At 37.2% G+C, this 25,477-nt stretch overlaps 1 protein-coding gene across 6 annotated transcripts in view; it reads left to right on the top strand.

Annotated features, from left to right (window-relative positions):
• IL13RA2 (interleukin 13 receptor subunit alpha 2) overlaps positions 1–25,477 on the top strand; it is a 140,552-nt gene that overhangs the window by 12,875 nt on the left and 102,200 nt on the right. For all 6 annotated transcript variants that reach the window (XM_082445576.1, XM_082445577.1, XR_014258548.1 and 3 more), the window contains 5 exons: positions 17,339–17,465; positions 19,237–19,388; positions 20,719–20,872; positions 21,401–21,521; positions 25,145–25,329. In XM_082445576.1, the coding sequence (XP_082301702.1) occupies positions 17,372–17,465; positions 19,237–19,388; positions 20,719–20,872; positions 21,401–21,521; positions 25,145–25,329 (706 nt within the window). In that variant the 5' untranslated portion in view covers positions 17,339–17,371. Of the gene's footprint in view, positions 1–17,338; positions 17,466–19,236; positions 19,389–20,718; positions 20,873–21,400; positions 21,522–25,144; positions 25,330–25,477 lie in introns of those variants that run through there.

The raw sequence follows: 25,477 nt of genomic DNA, 5'->3' as shown, positions 1-25,477 counted from the left end.
ATGTAATTTTTTGCATGAAGCTAATTAATAGGTGCTGGTTAATCAGTATAAATAACACTAGTGATTTTAATTTTTATTGTTGTTTTCTTATTAGCCTTTATTTTCTATACAAATCATACCTCTTATAAGCAAACCTGGTCCTTTAGAAATGGTAAGAATAGTTGCGTTTTAGAGTTAAGAGGTTTTCTGAGATTGTTTTCTATGTAATTTTTTTTCTGTAAGTGAGAATCTTCCACTTTGCCATAACTTTTCTCTCAAGCTCAGAAATAACCATACAGCTCCTCTAAAATGACTGATTTAATTTACCTTTATATGATATTTTGATTTAATTTATGGAACATGCATACCTCTATATATGGTGATTTCACTTATTTGAATATTATGGTTACATATATAGTAGGTTATTAAAATAAAAATTACAATTTTCACTGCTTTTGCTCTGAAATGAACTAACAGTTTATACATTTGTTGCTTGTTTTCCTTTGAAAGAATCCATAGTTAAGACTTAAATCTGACCATCACTTTTATACATTGCACTCATTTTGGATGCTCCAGGTTAGCTTTCTTTTTTTAATATGTAAAAAGATATATAAAACCAGAACATGAATATAGGGCATTTATCAGCTGTTTTTGGTTAAAATTTTATTAATGTATAGAATTTTTAGAGCGTTCAAGACTTAATTGCATAGATTTATTATTATTAAGTAAGAAACTAAGGACTAAGAGATCTGGGTTTTAGTTCTAGATCTTTCCCATATAGTCCTGTGACCTTAGGATGGACATCCTACCCCCTCTCCATCTTTATTTCTTCATCTGTAAAATGAGCCAGGTGTCGTGACTCTGCCTAATGTTGTGAAAGGCAGTAGAAATGTTAAAAATGATTATTTAAAGAATAGGATTAAACAAAGGAGAGACAGAACAACTATTGGACTCTTATTTTTTTTTTTTAATGCTAAGATCTTACCTGTAAATGAAAAGCTGCTTTCAGGGTATTTTTTTGAAAATTGGAGAAATATCACCTGTATTTTTCTGCAGCTTGGAGGAGTGGGGGTAGGGTAGGTTGCTGGTTCCTTTTGATGTATTTTTCAGAGTGTCTTCAAAGAATTAATAGGAGGTGACTCCTGGATATGGGAGAAGCTGAAGGCAGCTAATAACAATTGGGTTATTATGGCCACTATGCTGCAGACATTTTATGTGAACTATCCCAGGGCTCCCCAACCTCTGGGCCATGGACCAGTACCGGTCTGTGGCCTGTTAGGAACTGGGCCGCACAGCAGGAGGTGAGCGGTGGGTGAGTGAGCAAAGCTTCCTCTGTATTTACAGCTGCTCCCCATAGCTTGCGTTACGGCCTGAGCTCCGCCTCCTGTCAGCATTATGGTGAGTTGTATAATTATTTCATTATATATTACAATGTAATAATAATAGAAATAAAGTGCACAATAAATGTAAGGCACTTGAATCATCCCCAAACCGCCCCCCCCCCCCCCAGTCCATGGAAAAATTGTCTTCCAAGAAACCGGTCCCTGGTGCCAAAAAGGTTGGGGACCACTGCACTATCCCATTTAATTATTTCCTAAGCCCCAAGTATTACTGCCTTCATCTTATAGATAAGAAAATTTAAGTACAGAGAGCTGAAGTGTCTTCTTTAGATCTGTGTGGCTGCAGTGTCTGGGCTCTTTCCATTATTCCATGCTGCTCCAAGAGTCTCATGGGGCAATACTGAGAAGATTTGGAATTATGTCTTCCATTCTCTCTGTGGGATCAAGACTTATACTGAGGAGATGGATAACGTGGAGTCACAGAGTAGGTAGGCAGGTGCCTACATGATATGATTTGGGAAGCAGTTGACACGCCTGCCCACAAGTATCATCTTCATTGGCTTGTCACATTCACTTTCCCTGAGATTTTACCACTAAAATGATTACTTTGCTTGTTTTGTTTTTCTTTGCCAGTGGGGAGGTTGTGAGGATTTTCAAATGCACATACCCCTAGGAGAGTTCATGAATTAAATCTTTTATCATTTAATACCTTAGCAGACAGTGTGAAATTGGAGAAAGAGCTCAGATTTAGGAGCCAGGAAGACCTGGAGCTGAATTCTGATGCCACCAAGTCCTAGCTTTTTAACTTGCATGTGATAATTAATCTCTCAGAGCTTCACTTTCTTCTTGAATAAAACAGAGATAATAATGTATATGCATAGGCTCTTATTATAATAATTATAATATATTAAATATCTGGTATGGGTAGTTGTGGTAGAGTGGGAAGAGCACTGGAATGGAAGTCAGGATACTTGGTGTCCTGCCATATGCTTTCGTTCATTTGCACAACATCAGTCACTAATAATATTTTTAAGCTGTGCAAATAACAAACCTGTACTTATCAAAGAAAGGCATGGAGAAGAAAGTATATCTTCCCTAGAACAGTGATAAATTCCATTTATGCAGATTTTCTTAGAATAGCCAGATAATCCTTCAATACATGATTTCAAAACACAGATGGATGATGTAATTCAATTTTCTCTGTTTCAAAGAACATGAATATACATAGGGATTATAAATATTCAAAACATTAATGCAATTTATCATCATTTTCCTTTCCTCTATTTCCAGTACCAAATGGTATCATGACTTCCCAAGCAGTGTCCTAAACCAGAAACATAGGAATCATCCTAGATTCCTTTCTCTCATTTATCTTCAACCATCATTTCATACCCACACACATCACAGATCTCCTTCTCTACATACCCATTTTCAGATGGAAGATCATGATTTTGGTGTTTGATATTTTGCATTTGAGGTGTGTTTGAGACTTCTAAGTGAAAATTTTGAGAGAACAATTAGATATACAAGTCTGGAGCTCAGAACAGTAGCTCGAGTGAGAGATATATGTTTGAAAGTCATTGGCATATAGATGGTAATGGAAACTGTGGGGGTGGATAAAATTACGTAGGGAGAACATAGAGTCAAAAGAGATGAGGGCTTCAAAGAACTTCATTTAATATTAGGATAAGTAAAGGGTGAACCTAAAAATGAAATGAAAAGTGTGGCCAGAGAGGTAGAAGGAAAACTGGGAAACTGGTGTGAGAAAAGCCAAGGGAACAGTGTTTCAAGAAGGATGGTGGTAAACAGGTGAATGCCACTAAGATTGGGATAAAAAATATTGATTGGATTCGGTAACATGGAGGCCATTAGTTATTTTAGTGGGACATGTTTCAGGAGAGTCATGGATTGGTGGTGGGATGAAGGAAGAAGCCAGAAGGGAATGGAGTGGTGAAGAGTGAGTGGGAGATGTGAAAATAGCAAGTATAGACAACTCTTCCTAGAAATTTGGCTGTGAAGAAGATGGGAGTATTGGGGCAGTAGCTGGAGACAAATATATGGACAAGATAGTTTTTTTTTTTAAGTTTGGGGAGAAATGAGCATATTTAAATGCTAATGGATATATCCACCTGATATTTATGTATGTATGTATACATACATCTCATGTATGTTGAAGATATATAAGAGAGAATAAAAAATTAAATGGTAAGATTCCTGATAATGTGATCAGGGTTGGAATCCAAAACACACATGAGGAGTTTTACCTTAATAGGAAATATACTCCTTTATTATAGCAGTAGGGAAGGAAGAGAGGGTGTGGGGAAAATGTGGAATCAAGAAGATGAGGGAATTTCCATCTGATAGCTTCAATTTTGTTTTTATTTATTTTTTAATTTTTAGTATAGTTGATTTACAATGTTGTGTTAGTTTCTGCTGTACAGCAAAGTGAATAAGTTATACATATACATATATCCACTCTTTTTTAGATTCTTTTCCCATATAGGTCATTACAGAGTACTGAGAAGAGTTCCCTGTGCTATACAGTAGGCCCTTATTCAATTTTGTTTTTAAAGAGACAAAGTCATGTGCTGAGATTGGGGAGAGGAGATGAGAGGATTGGAGATACTGGAAGAAGTTTGTAATTGTTGTCAAGAATGGAATAAAGCTGAACAGAGACATGTAATGTTTCTGAGTAGTACTGTGGGTTCATGTGAAATTGAATATTATAACTTTATCATGGAACTAATCTATTGTGGGACTTATTCCTTCAGCACCCACCTTCTCCGGTATAGGCACAGAGAAAACCTGAAAGTTGGATTCATTCAAGCTTGGGATTTTGTTAGGAAGTTATGATAAACAGGCAGAGGGACAGCTTTAGTTTGGGGGTATGGAAACTAATCTAGATTGAATTAAAAAAGGAAGAAAGCAAAGTCTGTCAGATGGATTTGGAAAAAACAGTCAAGTCTTTGCAAAGCTGAAAAATGATCGCAGTGGCAGTACTTAAAAACTTAAGCTAGAATGAAAGGAGATTATGGGAAAATCACTTAACTTCTCTGACCTGTTTTCTCATCTGTATATAAGCCATGGTGATAGACAGTGGAAGCCAAGTATGTTTTGTGTCTGTATAAGTTTATGCATGTATCTCATTGTCTTTTGATAGTAAGTATCAAGAGAATCAGGAGGGCCTAGGAATTTCTGAAGAGCATCCTGCCCACTTCTAAGGAATGAAGTAGGGTTGGAGGATAGGAAGTGGAATGAAACAGGGTTGGAGGGTAGGAGGTATGAGTCATTCTAACTCTCCCACAGATGCTCAGTCAAAGGAAGACAAAGCCATGCTTCTATAGGTGTGATTCTACTACAAGTAGTTCTCTTTTCTCTAGGTATGTTTGACTTTGCTCATCCAGCAGTGATTACTCTCTAACTATGGAATCAGCCAACTCCTTTATCTAGCACTTTTGCAGAAAGAACAGTGTACATTATTGGTGGAATTAGTACTGATTCATTCAGAGGAAGCTTGAACTCCAGGGCATTTTGATAATAACCAAAGCATGTGGACGAGCTATCAACATCTGGAAAAGGTGAAGCAGCATAGGATTAAAATTATGTGAGTGCACCATCAGAACATCATTCAGAAAACTGTGGCAGCAGCTCATGGTGGTGGGAAACGTGCTGTGGTACCTGAGAGCAGCTCATATTAGCAGAATCTCCAGATGGCCAGAGAGAGTTCTCTAGCACTTATTTAGCACAGTAAGGACTTTGAAGGCCTCAAAGGGGACATTGGAGTTTTATCACATTGTGCTTTGTCATTGTGAAAAGTTTCTACTTCAGCATTTGTGGTTATAATATTTGCAAGTGGGGTGGTTCAGTATGATTTTTTTTCCCCCAGGCATCTGGTTGGAGACTTTAGCCAAGGAAGTGCTACACAGCTTAAATGTAGCTGACTCAAAGCCTATGTAGAAAATGAGGGGTTGGACTGTATAAGCGCATACTTTGATTACCTGGAAATTTGGGCTTAAAAGGTTATGAACTTTTAAAGGATTTTTAGGGAATTCCCTGGGGGTCCAGTGGTTAGGACGCAGCACTTCCATTGTCGTGGGCCTGGGTTCAATCCCTGGTCGGGGAACTAAGATCCTGCAAGCCACGTGGTGCAGCCAAAAAAAAGGACTTTTATACACAGTGCTAAATACACCTCTAATTAGGTTTCAGGCTCTTCTTAAATAAGAAAGTGGTTTATTTTGCTCTCACATAACTGTCTGGAGGTAGCTAATCCAGGCTGCATGAAGCTTTACTTCATGAGGTCAAAGGCCCTGGGCTGTTCCAAACTTGTTCTGCCATGCCTAGGGTGTTTTCCTCATCTGCTTAATCAAAGATGGCTCACTACCAGGACCACATTCTAAGAAGCAGAGTGGAGAAAGGGGGAAAGGGAAAGGGGAGAAATGGTCTATTCTCTTTAAAGGCATGACAGAGATTGGAGATAACACTTCTGTTTATACCTCTTAGGCAAGAATTTAATGTTGTCATGGTAGCCTTCATTTTGTATGCCCATGTGCCCAGCTAAAACATGGGGGTTTCATTACACTGAAGGAGAGGAGAATGAATATTAGGGGACGAGTAGTAATCTCAGCCACACTGCCTCCAAAAAAGAGTCTATCAATTCACATTTCTGCCAGTAGCCCAAGAGAAAGCTCACACGCTATAGTAACCATTTTGTTTATTAATTTTGCTTATATTATAATTTATTTAACTCTAAGTTTATATAATTTAATTTTTAAAGACTTTATTTTTTTAGAGCATTTTTAGGTTCACAGCAAAACTAAGAGGAAGGTACAGAGATTTTCCATATACCTCCTGCCCCAACACACGTATAGCCTCTCCCATTATCAGCATCCCACACCAGAGTGGTACGTTTGTTACAAGTGATGAGCCTACATTGACACATCATAATCACCCAAAGTCCATAGTGTACATTAGGGTTCATTCTTAGTGTTGTATAGTCTAGGGGTTTGGGCAAATGTATAATGACATGTATCCATGATTATAATATCATACAGAGTATTTTCACTGCCCTAAAAATCCCCTGTGTTCTGCCTAGTAATCCCTCCCCCTGACTTCAACCCCTGGAAACCACTGATCTTTTTGCTGTCTCCATAGTTTTGCCTTTTCCAGATGTCGTGTAGTTGGAATCATCACTTATATTGCCTTTTCAGATTGGCTTCTTTTACTTGGTAATAAGAACTTAAGGTTCCTCCAAGCCTTTTCATGGCTTGATTTCTTTTTAGTACTGAGTAATATACCATTGTCTGGATGTACCACAGTTTATTTATCCATTCACCTACTGAGGGACATCTTGGTTGCTTCCAAGTTTTTGCAATTATGAATAAAGCTGCGATAAATATTTGTGCGTAGGTTTTTGTGTGCACATAAATTTTCAACTCCTTCGGGTAAATAACCAAGGAGCATGATTGCTGGATCATATGGTAAGAGTATGTTTAGTTTTGTAAGAAATCACCAAACTATCTTCCAAAGTGGCTGTACCATTTTGCATTCCTACCAGCAAAGAATGAGAGTGCCTGTTGCTCAGCATTCTTGCCATCATTTGTTGTTGTTGTCAGTATCCTGGATTTTGGCCATTCTAACAAGCGTGTAGTGAGTTACTGTGGGGTTTTTTTGTTGTTGTTTTTTGGTTTCTGGTTTCTTTGGCTCTCCTTCCGTAAACTTGATGGCAGGGAACTCTGTGCCTTGCTTGCTTTCATATCTGCAGCCTTGAGTGCAAAATGGATGCTCAGGAAATGTCTGTGAAATGAAGATCTGGATAGATGCCTATGATCGTATCAGCACCAATACAGCAATCAAAGGCACAGGCCATAAAAATAGAAACTGAGGTTCTATTTTGATGAGAAGACCCTAAAGTCATTTAGGAAACATTGTCTAACCCAACCTCAAAAGCAGCTATCAAAAAAAGTGAGAAAGTAGGTGAGTAGGCAGACCTGCCACTTAAAATTATGAGTGGATTTAGAGCTTTTAAGCAGATGATTATAAAGAACCAGTTCTCTTAAAGCAGGAAATTCATTTTTATGAAGGGCAATCAGTACAGTGAAAAACAATAAAGCTCTGCTGACATACAAATAAAAAATAACTTTTTTATCATAAGTACTTTAAAAAAGTAAACTCACAAAGTTACAAAACTGGTCTAGTCTTCAAGTAATGCATGGAAAGTATTCTGAAGCCAAACAACTAATGAAAATGTATTGAGGGACTTCCACTGGTGGTGCAGTGGTTAAGAATTCGCCTGCCAATGCAGGGGACACGGGTTCGAGCCCTGGTCCAGGAAAATCCCACATGCTGCGGAGCAACTAAGCCCACGCGCCACAACTACTGAGGATGCGCTCTAGAGCCCGCGAGCCACAGCTACTGAAGCCCACGCACCTAGAGCCTGTGCTCCGCAACAAGAGAAGTCACCGCATTGAGAAGCCCGTGCACCGCAACAAAGAGTAGCTCCCGCTCGCCGCAACTAGAGAAAGCCTGCGTACAGCAACGAAGGCCCAATGCAGCCAAAAATAAATAAATTAAATAGATAGATTTATTAAAAAAAAAAAAAAGAAGAAAAGAAAAGAAAATGTATTGAGAAGAGAGAATGCTCCAGTATATTTAAAATAAGGACAGCCAGGAATCCAAAAATATATTTATTTCCACTTAATGGAAAAGAGAAAACATCAGTAAGAAAGAGGAAAAGAGGGAGAAAATGGAAAAAGAAAAATATAAGGAAAGAAGATGAGGGGCGTGTGGGAGAAGAAGCAAACAGCAAGAGCCCGAATGATGAAATAGGACCATCCATGCTCTGAATCTCAAATAGGCTGCCAATCTAAGCCAGAATACAAATCCTCCTGCCTAGAGATATGCACTTATTGGAGCCCTTTGGGAGTATGGACAGTTATATTATTTGATCCCTCAGTTTCAGAGTTTTCAAAATACAATAAAGGCTTTATGTTCCCTAGAACAAGAATTTCTGATATCCCTTGATTCTGATTTTCAATCATGTTTCTAGACCAATAGCCAAGTTTTTAAAGTGCCCTATAAAAATATAGTTAAAGTTGTTTCTGATTACTTTTGCTGCAGAAGACAAATTTAGAAAAAAAACAATGAAATCTCAGGTTGCACATAGATGGAAAGTAAAGATGTTCTGCAGTCTGGAGAAATTGCAGGCTTTTAAAAATGATATTTCATTGGAAATGTGACAAGATGGAGATACCTTTGTAAAACAATTTGAGCAGATGGAAAGTATTTGTTAAAGTAATCACTGGTGAAACTAAACTTTGATGGTTTCTAATTGTCTCAGAAAAATGTTCTACCTTGGTATGGTACCCTTTGATAAGTACAATCCTAAAATACTCTGGCCTGCATCCCTCAAATAAGAACACTCACTGTTACTAAACAGGTACGACAAAAATCTAAGTAACAACAAGATCAAACCTTTATGTGAGATGTTCTCCATTCCTGTTTTCAAGAGGGAAGAAATGAGTGACTTCCTCCTAGCAAGAGCACCTTATGTCCCTTCATTGCAAACTTCTCAAGAGAGTTATCCATACTCATTGTCTCCCTCCCATTCTTTCCTGAACCCACTTTAATCTGAGTTTTGCTCCAGACATTCCACTTATTTCCTTATCAATGTCACCAACTATCTTCAGTTTGCCAAATTTGTTAGACCATTCTCAGGCCTCATCTTACTTGGCCTATCAGTAGCTTTTGACATTGTCTATCACTTTATCCTTGAAACATTTTCCATACTTGGTTTCTGGGACACCACAAACTCTGGGTTTTCTTCTCACCTCCTTGGCCTCTCCTTAGTGTCCTTTGTTGGTACCTCCTCATCTCTTTGGCCTCTATATATTGAAGGGTCCCAGATCTCAGTCCTTGATCCTCTTCTCTTTGTCTTATCTACACTATACCCTAGGTGACTGTAATTAATCCTGTGGTTTTAAATACTACCTATATACTGATGACTCTCAAAAATATATCTATAGCTTTGGTCCCCTAATCTCCAGAGTCAACTATCCAACTGCCTACTCATTTTCTCCCCTTGGATGTTAGTTAGGCAGCTCAAACTGAACCATATAAAACTGAACTCTTGTCCATCATCCCCAAACCCCATAAACAATTATTCAGTTGCCCATGACAAAAATACAGGCATCATCCTCTGGTACTCCACACTCAATCCATCAGTAAAATCTTATCAGCATCTCCACTGCTGTCAAGTTGGTCCAACTCACCATCAGCTCTAGCCTGGATTATTGCTTCCCTTCCATACAGAGTAGCCTTTTCAAATGTAAGTTACATCATGTTACTCTACTCACAACTATCCAATTGCTTCCCATTTTACTAAAAATAAATAGGAAATCCAGTACCATTGCCCACAGTCGGCCTATCTTTGTGAGATCATCTAACCTTTTCTGTTTCCTACCCTACCGTTGTTGCTATTCTAGAACTATTAAGCTGATTCCCTCCCCAGGGCTTTTCAATGTGCTATTCCTTCTACCTGGAAGTTTCTTTCCCTGTATCTTCACCTAGTTCATTCCCTCACTTCATTGAGGTCCTTAATGTTACTTTTTCAGAGAGGCATTCCCTGACCAACCTATCTAAAATGAACTCTCATTACTCTCTTTCATATTATCCTGCTTTATTTCTTTTTGTGAAACTTATAATTATCTGATATTGTCTGTCTGTCTGTCTGTCTGTTTATTGTCTGTCTCCCACTCCAGAAAGTTAGTTCCAAGAAAGCAGGTTCTTTGTTTTGTCCGCTGCTGTACCTCCAGTGGCTGGAACAGTGCCTGGCATGTAGTAGGCTTCCAGAAATAATCGTTGAATAATGAATACATGATAGAAATATTTATGTGTTTTTGTTAACATTCTTTTCCATAACTGATGGCAGTATATGTTGCACAATACCATATTTTCATGTATTTACAGTTTATATCTTATGTACATGCAAGAACATACTGGTAGAATAACATTGAAGCAATATAAAATCTGCTATTGTACATTTTCTATTCTGTTTTTACTTAGTATGGAGAGGGTGAGTCACACTCTATTACTGACTTCTAAAGTTGTTATTCTAAAGTCATTACTTGAAGTGAATGTTTTGGGTACACAGTATTTGCTTGCTAATAAGTATTTGGGAGCGTCTGGGAGTGAGGAGAAGGGTGTTGAACAAACAAAAGAGATTGTTTTGCTAGTTCCAGAGCAGTGGTGCCTTTCAAGAAACTGCATTGCTCTTCAGCTGTGACTTCATTTGAATAGAACTTAAGGTGTATTTAATAATAAGAATCTGACCTATTTTAAGAAAGCGATGACCTGGTGGATTTTTTTTAAACGGTTGTAAAAGCCTGTTGTTGGTTTATTTGGATGGAATTATAAACTAAAAAGCTCTGATCTGCCCAGTTTAGGGACAGATTCTGAAATGTGTAAACTGCTTCATGAAGGAACACTATAAACCTGTCAGTTGCTATGGTAGCTCAAAACTGAATTCTGTAGCTTTGACAGTGCTTCAGGAAACTTGTCAGCTGGATGAACTCAGGATGTCATACAGGAAACCATCTACAAAAAGGATTTGGGAATAAAATGACTACTTATGTTTTACAGGATTTATTGAACATATTTCATAAATATCAAGAAACAATATTAGTATGTAATGTTGGCAGGGGCGCAAATATAATCATGTTATATATAACTGGATGTTAAAGTGGTATTTGTTAAAAAGAGATGCTACCTGTACTTCATTCGTCTGCAGTGATTTTCATCATTCAGCACGTGCCTAACTTCTTTGTGTATTTTTGTGGGAAATGACAGTTGACTAGGGGCAAGCATGATGAATCTGTCTGATTCAAAGTCCTTTTATGTTTGAAAGTACACAAAGTCATCTTCAGCATTCTTTATAAACTACTCCACTGCGTGAAATATTACGTGCTAGTTATTATCTAAATTAGATTTGACTCACCAACAGTTCATAGACTGATTGTACTATTACTGAGCTATGTATTGATCTTAAAATGTTGTCAGGCCTCAGGATCTGTCCCGTTCCAGAGGTGCTGATTTTCATGCTGAGTCATGGCTATACTCCAGGAACTATGAGTAGACATTTGTACATGTTGGATGGTCTCCTTGAAACGAGACTAGTTATTCAGGAAGCCGGTGCTTTTGAGTCACATCCTGAAACCATGGATGGATACACACCAGATTAACTGATAAAACAGAAAGATAGCCCAGGGATAACTCATATGAGAGGAAATTGAGTTTCACTAAAGTGAGATGGAAAGACAGTATTATGTGTTAATAGGAGCATAGTCTTTAGAATTAGATATACACATATTTTTTGCTTAAGTTGTATGACCTTGCGTAATTTACTTAACCTTTCTGAGCCTCAAACAACTCATTTATAATACAGTATTGCGATAATAATAATTGTAACTATCAACATTTGTGAGACTTAAATGAGCTAATCCATATCAAACATCTGGCACAGAGCTTGACACCTGGTAAGAGCTTAATAAACTATAGTCCCTATTATTATCATTTTCTAAATCCTCTGCCAAAGTTGGTGCTAGAGCCCAGATCTCCTAGTCAATGCCTTCTCATGTAAGATCATATAAATTTGTCATTTCACCCCCAGACAACATTTAAGCCTTTGCAATCACCCTGAGGCAGAGAAGACAGGGCGGGGCCCAAGGACATCCTCCGCACGTACAGGCATTAGGCACAAGGCAAAGCCACCTCCTTGTTTTGCATTTAATGAGGCCATGACGCAGGTCAGAATGGCATCTAAAACAGAAACTTTGTAGCATCTGAGCAAGAAACTCTGAACATGAAAACAGTGGAGCATGTGCAAATAAAAATGCACAGGTTGCTGATGACCCTGTACAACCTTCCAGGTGTGGCGCTCAACTAGTAAGCGAAAATATAAGGGCAAACAGCTCTTAGAACGCGTGTACAGTGGCTTCAGGAGGCAAATGCGCAGGACCGGAAGCTGATGCAACCTGGTGCAATCCAGGCCACACCTAAACCTTCCCCTCGAGTATTCTGCTCCTAATCAAAAAGACCCCCACCCATTCAAAGGACTGAAAATAAGATGAAAAGGGGGATCAACAACCCTGTGGGCGCTCCTCACTCGCGAGGACGCCCGCACTCTTAGCTTCTGCCCTAAATAAACTGCTTCTTTGTTCTCTTTGCTCCTCAGCCTCAGTGTGTGTGTGTGTGTGTTTATTTTTCCTTGGTGTCTTGTGTTCCTTGCCCAAACTCTTTGGACAAGTTGAACAAGAGCCTGGACTTTTGATAAAGCTTTTCCAGTATCAACCCTACTTTTCCATTTCTCTCTCCTCAAGCATTACTTCTCTTCTATTTTCCCATTTTCTTTTTCTCCTATCCCTATTCTAATTGCTTTGGATGATATTTTTAGATATTTTAAATAATACAGAAAGTATCAAATTTCATAACTTTTTTTTCCTAAACAACGGCAACAGAAATAACATGGCCATACTTCCCTTAGGCGGTTTTCTTAGAAGCCACTTTAGTGACATTGCAAAACCCCATTCATCATTTTCTAATAGATAATTATTTGTCTTTGTAACTTGGTCACTGCCTTTACAAACAAAACAAGAACCTGTGGCTATTCCAGATACTTTGGAAGAATCTTTTTTTTTTCTTTGTCAAGGTAGAGAAGGAACTTTTCTACAAAACCGTATTATGTAAGTGACTGCATTATTAGCTTTACAACATATTTCTGTTCCTTATTTCTTTTACCTTTCCTTTCAGTGTGGATGGTACCAGCAGTGGAGTCTTGTTCAAGTCACATCACCTCTCTAAGCCCCAATTTTCCTGATTGTAAATGTGTGATACCAACATTTCATACCTGCAGATTTGTTAAAATAATTCAATAAATTCTTGGTAAACTATAAAAAGCTAAACAAATGCAATAGATTATTATTACTAAGACAAAGATCAGTAAAGGCAGCTACTGGATCAACAAGGGTGGTAGAAGTTAGAGGTTAATAATAAGTGTCTACTTATCAACTGTGTGCAAGTCAATTTTGCTGAATTAGTAGGAGCAGATGTGTAGTTTGGAGCAAGTTGTTTTCAAGTTTTTTCATAGTAACAAGGTGCTCAGAAACAAACCCCTTGCAAGTATATAGAGCAATTTACTATTCTCTTTCACTTTTACATACATTATCTCATTTAATCTTAAAACTGCCAGGCTGGTGTCATTACCTCCATTTTATAGAAGAAAACTGAGTTATAATTTGCTTCCAAACACATTAGTGGTTGAGGCAGGGCTGAAATCCAGGTTGATATTTATACTATTGTGCCTGTATACAAGCTCCTCATCTATATATCTATTGGTTTATTCAAAGATTACTTAGTCCCGTCAGCTTTTGCAACACTGTGCTGTGATTCTAAGTTAGCTTTGGATGGCTTTTAGCCCCACCCATAACCTCCCCTATCTTGTGACTTACAGAATCTATATCATGGCCCACTGGCTGTCTCACGAATACCAATCTATTTTTTTTCAGTGTGCTTGATTATCAGACAGGAAGGGAAGCGTTTGAGATTCAGTAACTTTCTCTCAGTTTGAGAGGGGAAGAAAAGAGCGGCTGTGATAATTGCCTATGATAATCCATTTCTTGAGAAACTGTATTATTGGTAAGTACCTGGAGTTTCTGCAATAATGCAAGGATTATCCCAGCCAACTCTTAGAATGAAGGGATTATGTAGCATGGCTTTGAAGAGGTGGGGAAGTGAGGCTGAAACCAGGAAATAACTTTAGGCCTGCCATTCCAAAGGAGATTCTTAGTGGGAAACTGTCTAAGCAACAGTGTTGTGGGAAATTGAGTGGGTAGAAACAGGAAGCGGTCCTCCATAAGGGTTACACTTGTGTAGTGGTTATCAAGGGTTCTGGTACTAGGCTGTCTGGGTTCAGATCCAAGCTTCACCATTTATAGCCTGTGGTAACTTGCAGGGAGTTGTTTAATTTCTCCTTGTCTCAGTTTCTGGTCTTTAAAATGGGAATAAAAATAGTACATACATCCAAGGCTAACCGAGTATTATATGAGATTATGCACGTAAAGAGTTTAGCACAGGCTAGTGCCTGGGATGCTGGGAAGGGTAAATAAATAGTAGGAGGTATTATTTTCATTATTACAGATGTTATGATTCATCACTTGTACCTTGTGTCTTAGACAAGATTCAGCTGGGATAGTATTTGGCAAAAAAAAAAAAAAAAGTGCACATGAAAGATTATTGAATTATTACTCTGCTAAAAATGTCATGATGATAAAACTATGTGGTGGCGTTGATGGTATGGGTGGTGACAGTAGGTTGAGGAAGGTTCGCAGGGAGCCTTCTGGTAACATAGGTTCAGGACAGACTCCTTATAACAAGAAAATTCATTTGCTAGTCAGTGGAAAGCGCTTAAGAGAGCTGGTTTTCAGTCCTAGCTCTGCCCCCAATAAGTTGTGTGAGCTAGGACAACTCACTTTCCTCTCTGGGTATTTCCTCATTTTAAAAAATAAAATGACCAGATGAGTGGTTGTTAACTGTGGGCTGGGGGTGGGGAGTATATCAGAAAATGTTTCAAATTTTGTATCTCTGCATTTCCATCCCCCGTCTTCCCTTTGTCTTCAGATCCCTTCCCCTCTTGTGAAAAACTCTGACCTCTGGTAACCATATAGTATACAAAACACCTCATTGCACTAGTGACAGTCCTGTAACCCACAAGCCAAGGAAAGAATTGTCTTCATGTTCATCTGGGTAAGAAAGTCTAGGTGGGACACTAAGGTTGATTCAGGAATTCCTTTTGTGGATTACTAGATAAGTGATTCAGGAGGCCAGCTATCCCATTTCCTACCTTTGCTTAATGTGTTTGGCTAATCCAGGAAGTGCTATTTGATAGCCTGAATCAAATTTCAGTAGCCTATAAATAGAATAGAAGCAAAGTATTTTTAACTCTTAGCATTTATGCTGTACATGACACAGGGCTATGAAATATTTAAGGACAGATTGATAGGGGAGAGAGAACTTTAAGATCTCTCTGAGAGGGACTTCCCTGGTGGCCCAGTGGTTAAGAGTCCGCCTTCCAATGCAGGGGACGTGGGTTCCATCCCTGGTCGGGGAACTAAGATCCCACATGCTGTGGGGCAACTAAGCCCACGTGCCGCAACTACTGAGTTCGCAGGCCACAACTAGAGAGAAGCCGCGTGCTGCAACAAGGAGCCCACGTGCCGCAGGGAAGGATCCCACATGCCGCAACAAAGATCCTGCGTACTGCAACTAAGACCCGATGCAGCCAAAATTAAAATAAAATAAATAGTTATTAAAAAAAAAAAAAGATCTCTCTGAGAGCATTTTAAGGGAAGCCTGATTGTCTTAGTCCTTATAGGTAATATGAAAGGATTTCTCTTTGTCAGACCTATTGCCTTGGATCCAAAAGTAACCCGTCTGTTCATCTCAATCTGTAAGAGCAGCTCTATGGCAGAAATATGGCTTTCTGTTGACGAAACCTACTTGCTACTTACAGATGCCTTAGAAGGCAGCAATGGGCTGGTGGTGGGGAGGGAGGAATTGAGGAGAGAGATTCACCAGACCTCAGTAAGAGAAATGGCATCCCCTTATGAGTTTATGAGACATAGAAAAAGAAACAACATCGTGTTGATTCAGCCTGGCTAGCTAATTGAAGGAAGACTTAAATGCTGGAGTCTCAGAGGAAAAGCTTTCATAATCCTGAGTCAAACGTGTGGGGTCCAGCATAGTAAGGTGGAAGTGCACTAGACTGGGAATCACATCTCTGTTATACTTCCAGCTCTGTTACTAACTCGCTGTGTAATCTTGGGCAAGTCTGAGTTTTACTTCCCAATATATGAAGGAGGATCGGACTAGCGTTGCCTCCAATATACTTGCTGGCTCTAACAGTCTGATCCCAAGATTCCATTATGTAATAATCGAAGCCTACCAACATGAGAACATTACAAATGGACCAGGTAAGATGAAGTGGATGGCGGAGGGAGAGAGGGTCTGTCCTGCTTAATTAATTTATGTAGGAGAAAAGAAAGGCAATCCCTGACTGTTGGGGTAAGTGACCTTTAATCCTTGACTTCCTGTGAAATTGTTGGTTTTAGGAATATAGACTCAAAGAGAAGTGTAGAACTGCAAGTAGTGATGTTTCATTGAAAGGAGAGTATTTTTTGATTGAATGGATATGTGGAGACATGAATCCTTTTAGTTTCGATCATAAACTATTAGTTTAGTTTCAATCATAAACTATTATTCTTCAATAATAAAAAGATGAATAAATTGTATTCTGTGACAGTGAAGTGCTGTTTTAAGAAAGAGGTGATAAATTCAGATTTGTCCTTACTGTATGTGGTGTGAAAATGGTTTGGAGGCAGGAAAAACTGGATAAGGAGACCCCTGATGATGAGATACTCAATTTAGGAAGGGGAGATTGGATGGGAGAGGGAGGAGTTGAGGAAAACTCTCAGGTTTCTGGTTTGGGCAACTGGGAAGATGATGGTGCCATTTACTGATATAGGAAATAACAGGGAAGAGTAGAACAGATAGGAGAGTAGATGATGATGATTTTAATATTTATGAAGAAATGAAGCAAAGTTCTGAGTTATCTGAGGCTTTGGTGTAGATTCTGAGCTTTGTCAGTATTCAGATAACTTTCAAATCCTGGCCATAGCATATGATGTGTAGAAAAGTATGTGTGTGTGTGGGGGGGGGGGTGGGCATTGAAGGGATATGTTTGTTTGTTTTGCTTTTTTGTTTTTGCTCTCATAAGAAGAATGAGACTAAAATCCTCCTTTCCAATTATTTTGGTTCCAAACTTGATTTTTTTTCCTGTTTAAATGGTTCAAAGGGGCACAGTTTTCACAATTCTTGATAGAAAGCACACAGAGTTCCCAAATGTATTTTTAGTCACACTTAGTCCTTTTTGAGGTATGATAAAGTTAAACTGCTATATTTTTCCTTCTTAGAGTGGAAATTTGAAGGTATTAAATCTTGGAGAAATGGCTTTCATTCATTTGGATATCAGATGCCTATATATCCTTCTTATTTGCACAGCATTTGGCTCTACTTTGTCTTCAAATGCTGAGATAAAAGGTAAACCAAGAATGGAGTAGTTTTAAAATTAGGGATATTAACTGCTTTTTCAACCTACCCTATGAAAAGTGCATATCAAGTAGATGGCTTGTTATTGGAAATATTTCAGGGAGTCCATACACAAAAGATATGTTCTTACTAGTCAGCCTCATGTATAAGGTAACTGATGATTATAAACATTTTGTGGGATAAAAGCCAAATTAAAAGACACTTTCCATACCTTTCTGTGTAGACTTTTCTAACAAAGAAGTTAATTATCCGAAACCTCATTGCCTGGTACCCAACTAACTGAAAACTTTCCTTTATTACTATCCTTAACTTTTAAGACAATTAGATAAATTTTAAAAATACAGAGATTTAAAATAAAATTTTAAAATAATTACAGAATTATTAAATCATGTCTAATGAACTTTTCATTGCAGAAGGTAATTAGAACAATGCATTTAACAAAGATTTCTAATCATAAAAGTGGAAACAATAGGATTGTCATTTCATCCTCAATAGGAACCTTCTTTATTGGTTCATGCAGGTCCCACTTCAAATCAATATTTGTGCCACCGTTTCTTTCTGTTGATTCTTTTCCTCACCTCAATAAGTAATATGAAGTGAAGTATTAAAATGAACAACAGGGCAGAAATGAGAGGAAATTATTAGCAGAAAGGCAACATGAGGACAGTACTATAGTACTAGATTTGCTAGTAGGTTTAGTAAATTTATAGAATAATTTGTTTGTTTTTATTGCTTTTTAAATCACCAGATGAGGGAGCCATTTCCTCCCACTGCCCCCACCCCCTCAAAATAAAACAGGCTGTTTCCTGTCACTCTACTCAGCTGCCTGCCACTTTTTCTTGAGCCCTTCCAAAGAGTGGCTCTGGTTTGCCATGTTCTACAAATAGCTCTGAACTTCAGTTGACTAGAGGATTCAATTATCCTGAATGGACCAACAAGATCTGCCTGTTCTCCTAATTCTTAAGGCACTTAGCCATAGTAGTCATATTTTATATTTTCTATCCCTTTTTTCGTGTGGGCCATGATGTTATTTACCTGTGGTAAACACAGGATTAATACTGACTGATTCTTGCTATGAGAGAGATTTAGGTAATAAAGTGTTCCCATCCTAGACTAAATTCTGGTCTATATGACCACAGAGATAACTCCATGTTGAATTTCTTATTTCCATGCAAACTTATTACCTAGCTTGGCTAAGTCACATTTTACATATGCAATTCCTTAAAGAAGGGACAACTATGTAGCAGTAACCTAGATTTTTAAAAACAGCTTTATTGAGATACAATTTAAAGGATATAAAACTTACCCTTTTAAAGTATACTGGGCAGTGGTTTTATTCACAAAGTTGTGTAACAGCCACAACTATCAAATTCCAGAATAGTTACATTACCACCAAAAGAAACCCCAAATCCATTCAGTAGTCGCATCTCATTCTCCCCTCCCTCCAGCCCCCGGCAACCACTAATCGATTTTCTGTCCCTATGGATTTGCCTATTCTGATATTTCACATAAATGGAATCATACAATATGTGGTCTTTTGTGGCTGGCTTCTTTCACTTAGCTTAATGTTTTCAAGGTTCATTCATGTTGTAGCATGTATCAGTATTTCATTCTTTCTTATGGCTGGATAATATTCCATTGTATGGATATATCACAGTTTATCCATTCATCAGTTGATGGACATATGGAAGTAATCTAGATTTAGCAATCTTTGTCATAAGATACAGGATAAAAATAAAAATATTTTATTGATTTTTTTCAGTTAATCCTCCTCAGGATTTTGAAATAGTGGATCCTGGATATTTAGGCTATCTCTATTTGCAGTGGCAACCTCCACTGTCTCTGGATAACTTTAAGGAATGCACAGTAGAATATGAATTAAAGTATCGAAACATTGATAGTGCAAGCTGGAAGGTAAGTAAAGCATGCACTTAAGATATTGGAATGATTATTAGTTTTCTTGTGATTCCTGATGTCAGTGTCTACTTTTATTCCCGTATCTCAATAGCTATTATTAAGATATAAGCTGCATGCTAATGAGAACCTACTGTATAGCACAGGGAACTCTAACTCGCTGCTCTGTGGTGACCTAAATGGGAAGGAAATCCAAAAAAGAGGGGATATACGTATATAGCTGAATCACTTTGCTGTACAGCAGAAACTGACACAGCAGTGTAAAGCAACTATACTCCAATAAAAAAAAAAAAAAGAACATTCTTCACAGTTTCACCACATATTCCTCCTGAATTATCTAGGCATAAAATGGCAATTTTTAAATTTGTATTGGAAAAGAGTGGGCGTTTCAGTTATTTCTGAAATAGTAATTACAATGTCCATTGCATTAAATCAGCTTTTGATTGATTTATGACTCATTTAAGTCTACCATTGGAAATACAGGAAAAAAGAAAACTTGGTCCCATGGAATATGGACTTGAAGAGTACTTACACATTTTACCATATTTCAAAGTTACGTATATACCTGTATATGGGTCTTATATATGCTACTGGGCTATGTGAGCTTTTGCTCTGTAGGAATCAAGCCTTATTTATCTTTGTACTCTCCCTACAGAACACAGCATGGTTCTGTGCATATATTGTATTAAGTGCTCAGTGAAAGTTTATTGAATTAACTATTTACGTAGTCAACAAGCATGTTTATTCAAAGATTTTGGTTGTACAAGGCATTCTGTTACCTTCCTAATTCAGCTAGGTAGTTTCAAGGGACAATTCAAATCAAACATTCATTGTGCAACTTTTTTCTCCAAGCACTCCACTAGCTAGGTATCAGTAATAGAAGGATAAATGATACACGATTTTAGTCCTTCAGGAGGTCACACTTTGTCTGGCTTTCTTCAGTTACCTCCAAGATTTTATATGATTCCTGAAGAGTTCATATGATATTTGAAACGTGATAAATTGTCATGTAATAGGCATATGGTACATGAAAATTCTCTCTCAATTTCAACTTGGTTATAGCTCAAACGTTCCTCCCGTAGAGCCTTTTTTGTCTTCCAGAATTTTTTTTAATGAGATGCTAAGATTCAAATGATCTCATCAAATGATATAATATGCAGAAGTGAACTCTGCCAGAAATATATCTGGGACATTTTATCAGATAATCATCAGGAATTTCTTAGATATTGGGAACTCTCCAGGGTGTTAATGACTTTTTAGCCTTATTAATGTGGCTCATGATACCATTATTGTTTTAAGCTTAACTTTGTCTCATCTTTTTATCAAACAGACGATCATTACTAAGAATCTACATTACAAAGATGGGTTTGATCTTAACAAAGGTGTTGAAGCAAAGATACACACACTTCTTCTGGGGCAATGCACAAACGGATCAGAAGTTCAAAGTTCATGGTCAGAAGCTACTTATTGGATATCACCACAAGGTTAAAACAAAGCTCTCTTTTCATATTTAATACTGTCAGAACAATCTATATGGGAAGTAAGTCCCTTAACCTTTATACATCAGATTACATGTACAATTGAGAATGTGGCACAAAAGAGAATCCTTCTTAGGAGTGGGTGACTGGCCTTTTTGAATTCTTTAAATCAGCAAACACATGTGGCAAAACCTACATCTTATTAGGTTAATATAGTTCCCAGTTTTGGGCTCATATTAGTAAATATGCATGTGGCTATTTATGCAACTGCTCAGAGCATCCTAGAATTATTAATTTAGTACTTTTGCATATGCTTACACTAGTACCAGTAAATAAGCCCTCAAAGATTTTTGATTTTGCATGTTCCACTTACAGTGAAGTGATTTGCAACAACTTCCTTTTGGAATATTCCTGATTATGTTGATTGCTAAATCAAGTGGAGAGGTCAAAGGAAATGAAATAAAATTGCATAGTTATTTTCCATATGATTCATCACCATGTCTTTCAAGCATTCACAGTTTTTTCATTTCTTAGGAAATCTGGAAACTAGAATTCAGGATATGGATTGTGTATATTACAACTGGCAATATTTACTTTGCTCTTGGAAACCTGGCATGGGTGTCCATTTTGATGCCAATTACAACTTGTTTTATTGGTAAGTATTTTTATAATAAGAATTCCATGTTAGGAAGATATCTATCAAAATTAATCCACAGTATGAGTAACTGTATTTTCATTAAATTAAATTCATTATATTTTTTCAGAGTTGTATTTATGATGAAGTTTATTTACAATTATTTGGGATTTTCAATGGGAGTAAGTAGGTTTAGGCTGTTGCTACTAGAAGGCACTCTATGGGTGATAATAAGGAATGCAGTCATTGTTTCTGTACTGGATTAAATATTTTGTATCTTTTAGATAGATGGAGTTATAACCTAAAAAGTTTTGTCATATTTCATATTCTTGCCTTTCGATCCTTTTTCTGACTTCCCTACCTTTGTTAACTGTCACTAAGGCTTTTAAACTTACAACCATCTTGAATCTTCTATCTCCTTCATTCCTTAATTGTTTCATGGTAACATTAATCACCATAATCAACAATGACACTCCTTTGCAAGGTCTCATATCTGTTCTTTACTTCCCATTTCTACTGTAAGAACTCTTCTTCAGGCTTACCTCATTCCACACCTGTATGATTGCCATAGCCTCCCAAATGATGGGCTCTCTGCTTCTAGTCTCTCCCCTTCCTATTCATTCTGCACACTGCAGCCAGATTTATCTTCCTATTCTGCTATTTTCATATGCCATTCTTTTGCTCAAAAACCTGCCGTGGCTACTCATTGCCTCCAGGATAAAGTCTAGGCCATTCAAGTCTCTGCCTCACTGCATCACTGCCTTTCCAACGTTACCTTCTACTACCACCAATGTGAATGTTCTGCTCCATTTAGACCCATCTCTACATATTTTTCTATCCATGTTATGATTGATCTTTTATGCCTTTGTGTGCATTGGTACCTAGAATACCATCTGACTCTCTTTCACTAACACTTATCCATCCTTCAAGACCCATCTGGTATTCAATTTCATTAACCCTTTACTGCTCACATTAGCTTCTGTTCAGTTTTTCTCTGAACTATTACTTATTATAGTTCTTAATTACTTATTGTCCAGATGACCTTTAAATTTTTGTCACATATGTACGCTTTGTCTCCTTCCTCTCTTAAATTTTTAAGAGATTGGTGGGCACAAGCTATTTCTGATACTTCTCTTGACTGTCTCTGCTGTGCTATGCCCATAGTAGATTATCGCTAAATATTCATTAAATGAATGAACCAAATGATGATAATAACATCGGTAAGTTGATAGATAAGTATCAGAACTTATGCATTTTTAAATAACAGAAAAAACAAGAGAAGACAAAGCATTACTCTTTGTGAGTCTCAGGCACAAATTATCATGGTGTTTTTCTTTAGAAAATTACTATGTATAAGCAATAAGGTATAAGCTATTAACAATCCTGAGTACTGGGTTCTAATCCATGTTATGGCATCACTTAACTTAGTGGTCTTGGGCAAACAGTTTCTTGTTTTGGGGTCTCAGTTTCCTCATCTGGAATTGGATGGGTCAATTTCTAAGGTCTAGTTTATTTGTTCATTAATTCAATAAATATTAAGCAATTATTAAATGCCAGGCATTGTTCTAGATAAAAAGAAGTATGAATAAGGCAAAGTCCCTGCCCTCTTGTACATTGTAGCTCATGTTTAACATAACTTTATCCTCACCTTAGTAAAGTAGTGAGGAATAAATATTGACATTTTAGAGACTGGAAAATAAGGGTACCGTGAGGCTTTCCACTGGCATAAAGTAAATTATGTGAAGTCAAACCTAGAAGGCAAATATCCCAAACTCTAACCAGGTGAACTAAACCAGAGACTACAATTTTGCAGACTTGGCCTAAAATAAATACTTGGCATAAAGTGAATTCAGTAGAGTCCAGATATTTGTACCAGCACCTTATCAGCTGCTAGATTAGTCTCATTGCAAATGGGATTTTGGCTGCTTTTACAGTAATGTCAATTTTGTATTACAAGTTATTCTTTAGGAAAATAAACCAGGCATTTGTTCCTTTGGAAATCAGTAGGGAAATTCTCCCCTAATTCCCATTAGCTTTATTACTGAAAAGAGGTTAACTTTCAATGATACAACAACATTTCTTGTCTAGGAGAATGGGAAATTACATATTTACTTGCCAAACAGCTCCTCTTTTTCTTTTTGAGCCCCTGTTGGCTTTTCTGAGGTTTATCTCTTGATGTGTATTATATCCTCAGAGGATTTTAATTCATTTTATTAAACATAACCATATTTTGTAAGTCTGCTTTTATTTTTTATCAAAAAATGTTCTCTTTTTAATTTTTTTAATTTTGTATATTTTTTATATTTAATTTTTGTTTTATATTGGAGTATAGTTGATTTACAATGTTGTGTTAGTTTCAAGTGTACAGCAAAGTGATTCAGTTATACATATACATATATCCATTCCTTTTCAGATTCTTTTTCCATATAGGTTATTACAGAATATTGAGTAGAGTTCCCTGTGCTATATAGTAGGTACTTGTTGATTTTCTATTTTATATATAGTACTGTGCATATGTTAATCCCAAACTCCTAATTTATCCCTTCCCCCTTTGGTAACCATAAGTTTGTTTCTGAAGTCTGTGAGTCTGTTTCTGTTTTGTAAATAAGTTCATTTGTATCATTTTTTTAGATTCCACATATAAGTGATATCATATGATATTTGTCTTTCTCTTTCTGACTTACTTCACTTAGCATGATAATCTCCAGGTCCATCCATGTTGCTGCAAATGGCATTATTTCATTCTTTTTTTTATGGCTGAGTAATATTCCATTGTATATATGTACCACATCTTCTTTATCCATTCCTCTGTTGATGGACATTTAGGTTGCTTCCATGTCTTGGCTACTGTAAATAGTGCTGCTGTGAACATTGGGGTGCATGTATCTTTTTGAATTAGTTTTCTCCGGCTATATGCCTGGAGTGGGATTGCTGGATCATATGGTAGTTCTATTTTTAGTTTTTTAAGGAATCTCCATACTGTTTCCCATAGTGGTTGTACCAATTTACATTCCTACCAACAGTGTGGGAGGGTTCCCTTTACTCCACACCCTCTCCAGCATTTATTGTTTGTAGACATTTTGATGATGGCCCTTTTGAGTAGTGTGAGGTGATACCTCATTGTAGTTTTGCTTTGCATTTCTCTAATAATTAGCGATGTTGAGCATCTTTGCATGTGCTTTTTGGCCATCTTGTAAGTCTGCTTTTAAATCTGTTTTCTTATTAAAAAATCTGTTTTCTTCTAATAAGTTCTCCAGTACAATAGAAAAAAAGCAGTATCATTTAGGATTATCAATATAAACCCCATATTTTCTTAATAGGAATCTTATTCTTTGATTCTCAAATCCTGTTGGTGAGTCAACATAACCTAAGTATATGAGTAAGAATTCTTGCCTTATATCTGAGATTTTGTAAAGACTCCCACCAGATTGTAAGCTCTGTAAAATCATGGCCTATGTCTACTTTCCTTACTATTGTAACCCTAGCACTTATCATAGGATCTGGCACATAGTTGGTGCTCACTGAATATTGTATGTTATTAAATGATTTTTTATTTACCTAGTATCTTAAAATAATTGAAAATTGACTACCATGCTACTAGAAGATATTGGTAAACACAGTTCTTACAACACTTCTGTTTACAGGTATGAGGGCTTGGACCATGTGTTACAGTGTGCCAATTACATCAAGGCTAACAGAAAAAATATTGGATGCACGTTTCCCTACTTGGAGTCATCAGACTATAAAGATTTCTACATCTGTGTTAATGGATCATCAGAATCCCAATTTATCAGACCCAGCTATTTCATTTTTCAGCTTCAAAATATAGGTGAGGTAAACAAACAACTTCAGAACGTTTCCAGTTTAGGCCATTTACAATTGACCATGTGGAAGAGAAGAGATAGAGATAGAGATAGAGATAAAAGAGATACCTACAGAAATGCAAAGCCAGAAAACTGGGGGCCAACAGAGTATGA

Source organism: Balaenoptera physalus (genome assembly GCF_965194825.1).
Source record: "Balaenoptera physalus genome assembly, chromosome: X".
Taxonomy (NCBI): domain Eukaryota; kingdom Metazoa; phylum Chordata; class Mammalia; order Artiodactyla; family Balaenopteridae; genus Balaenoptera; species Balaenoptera physalus.
This window is presented reverse-complemented; position numbering and strand designations above follow the sequence as displayed.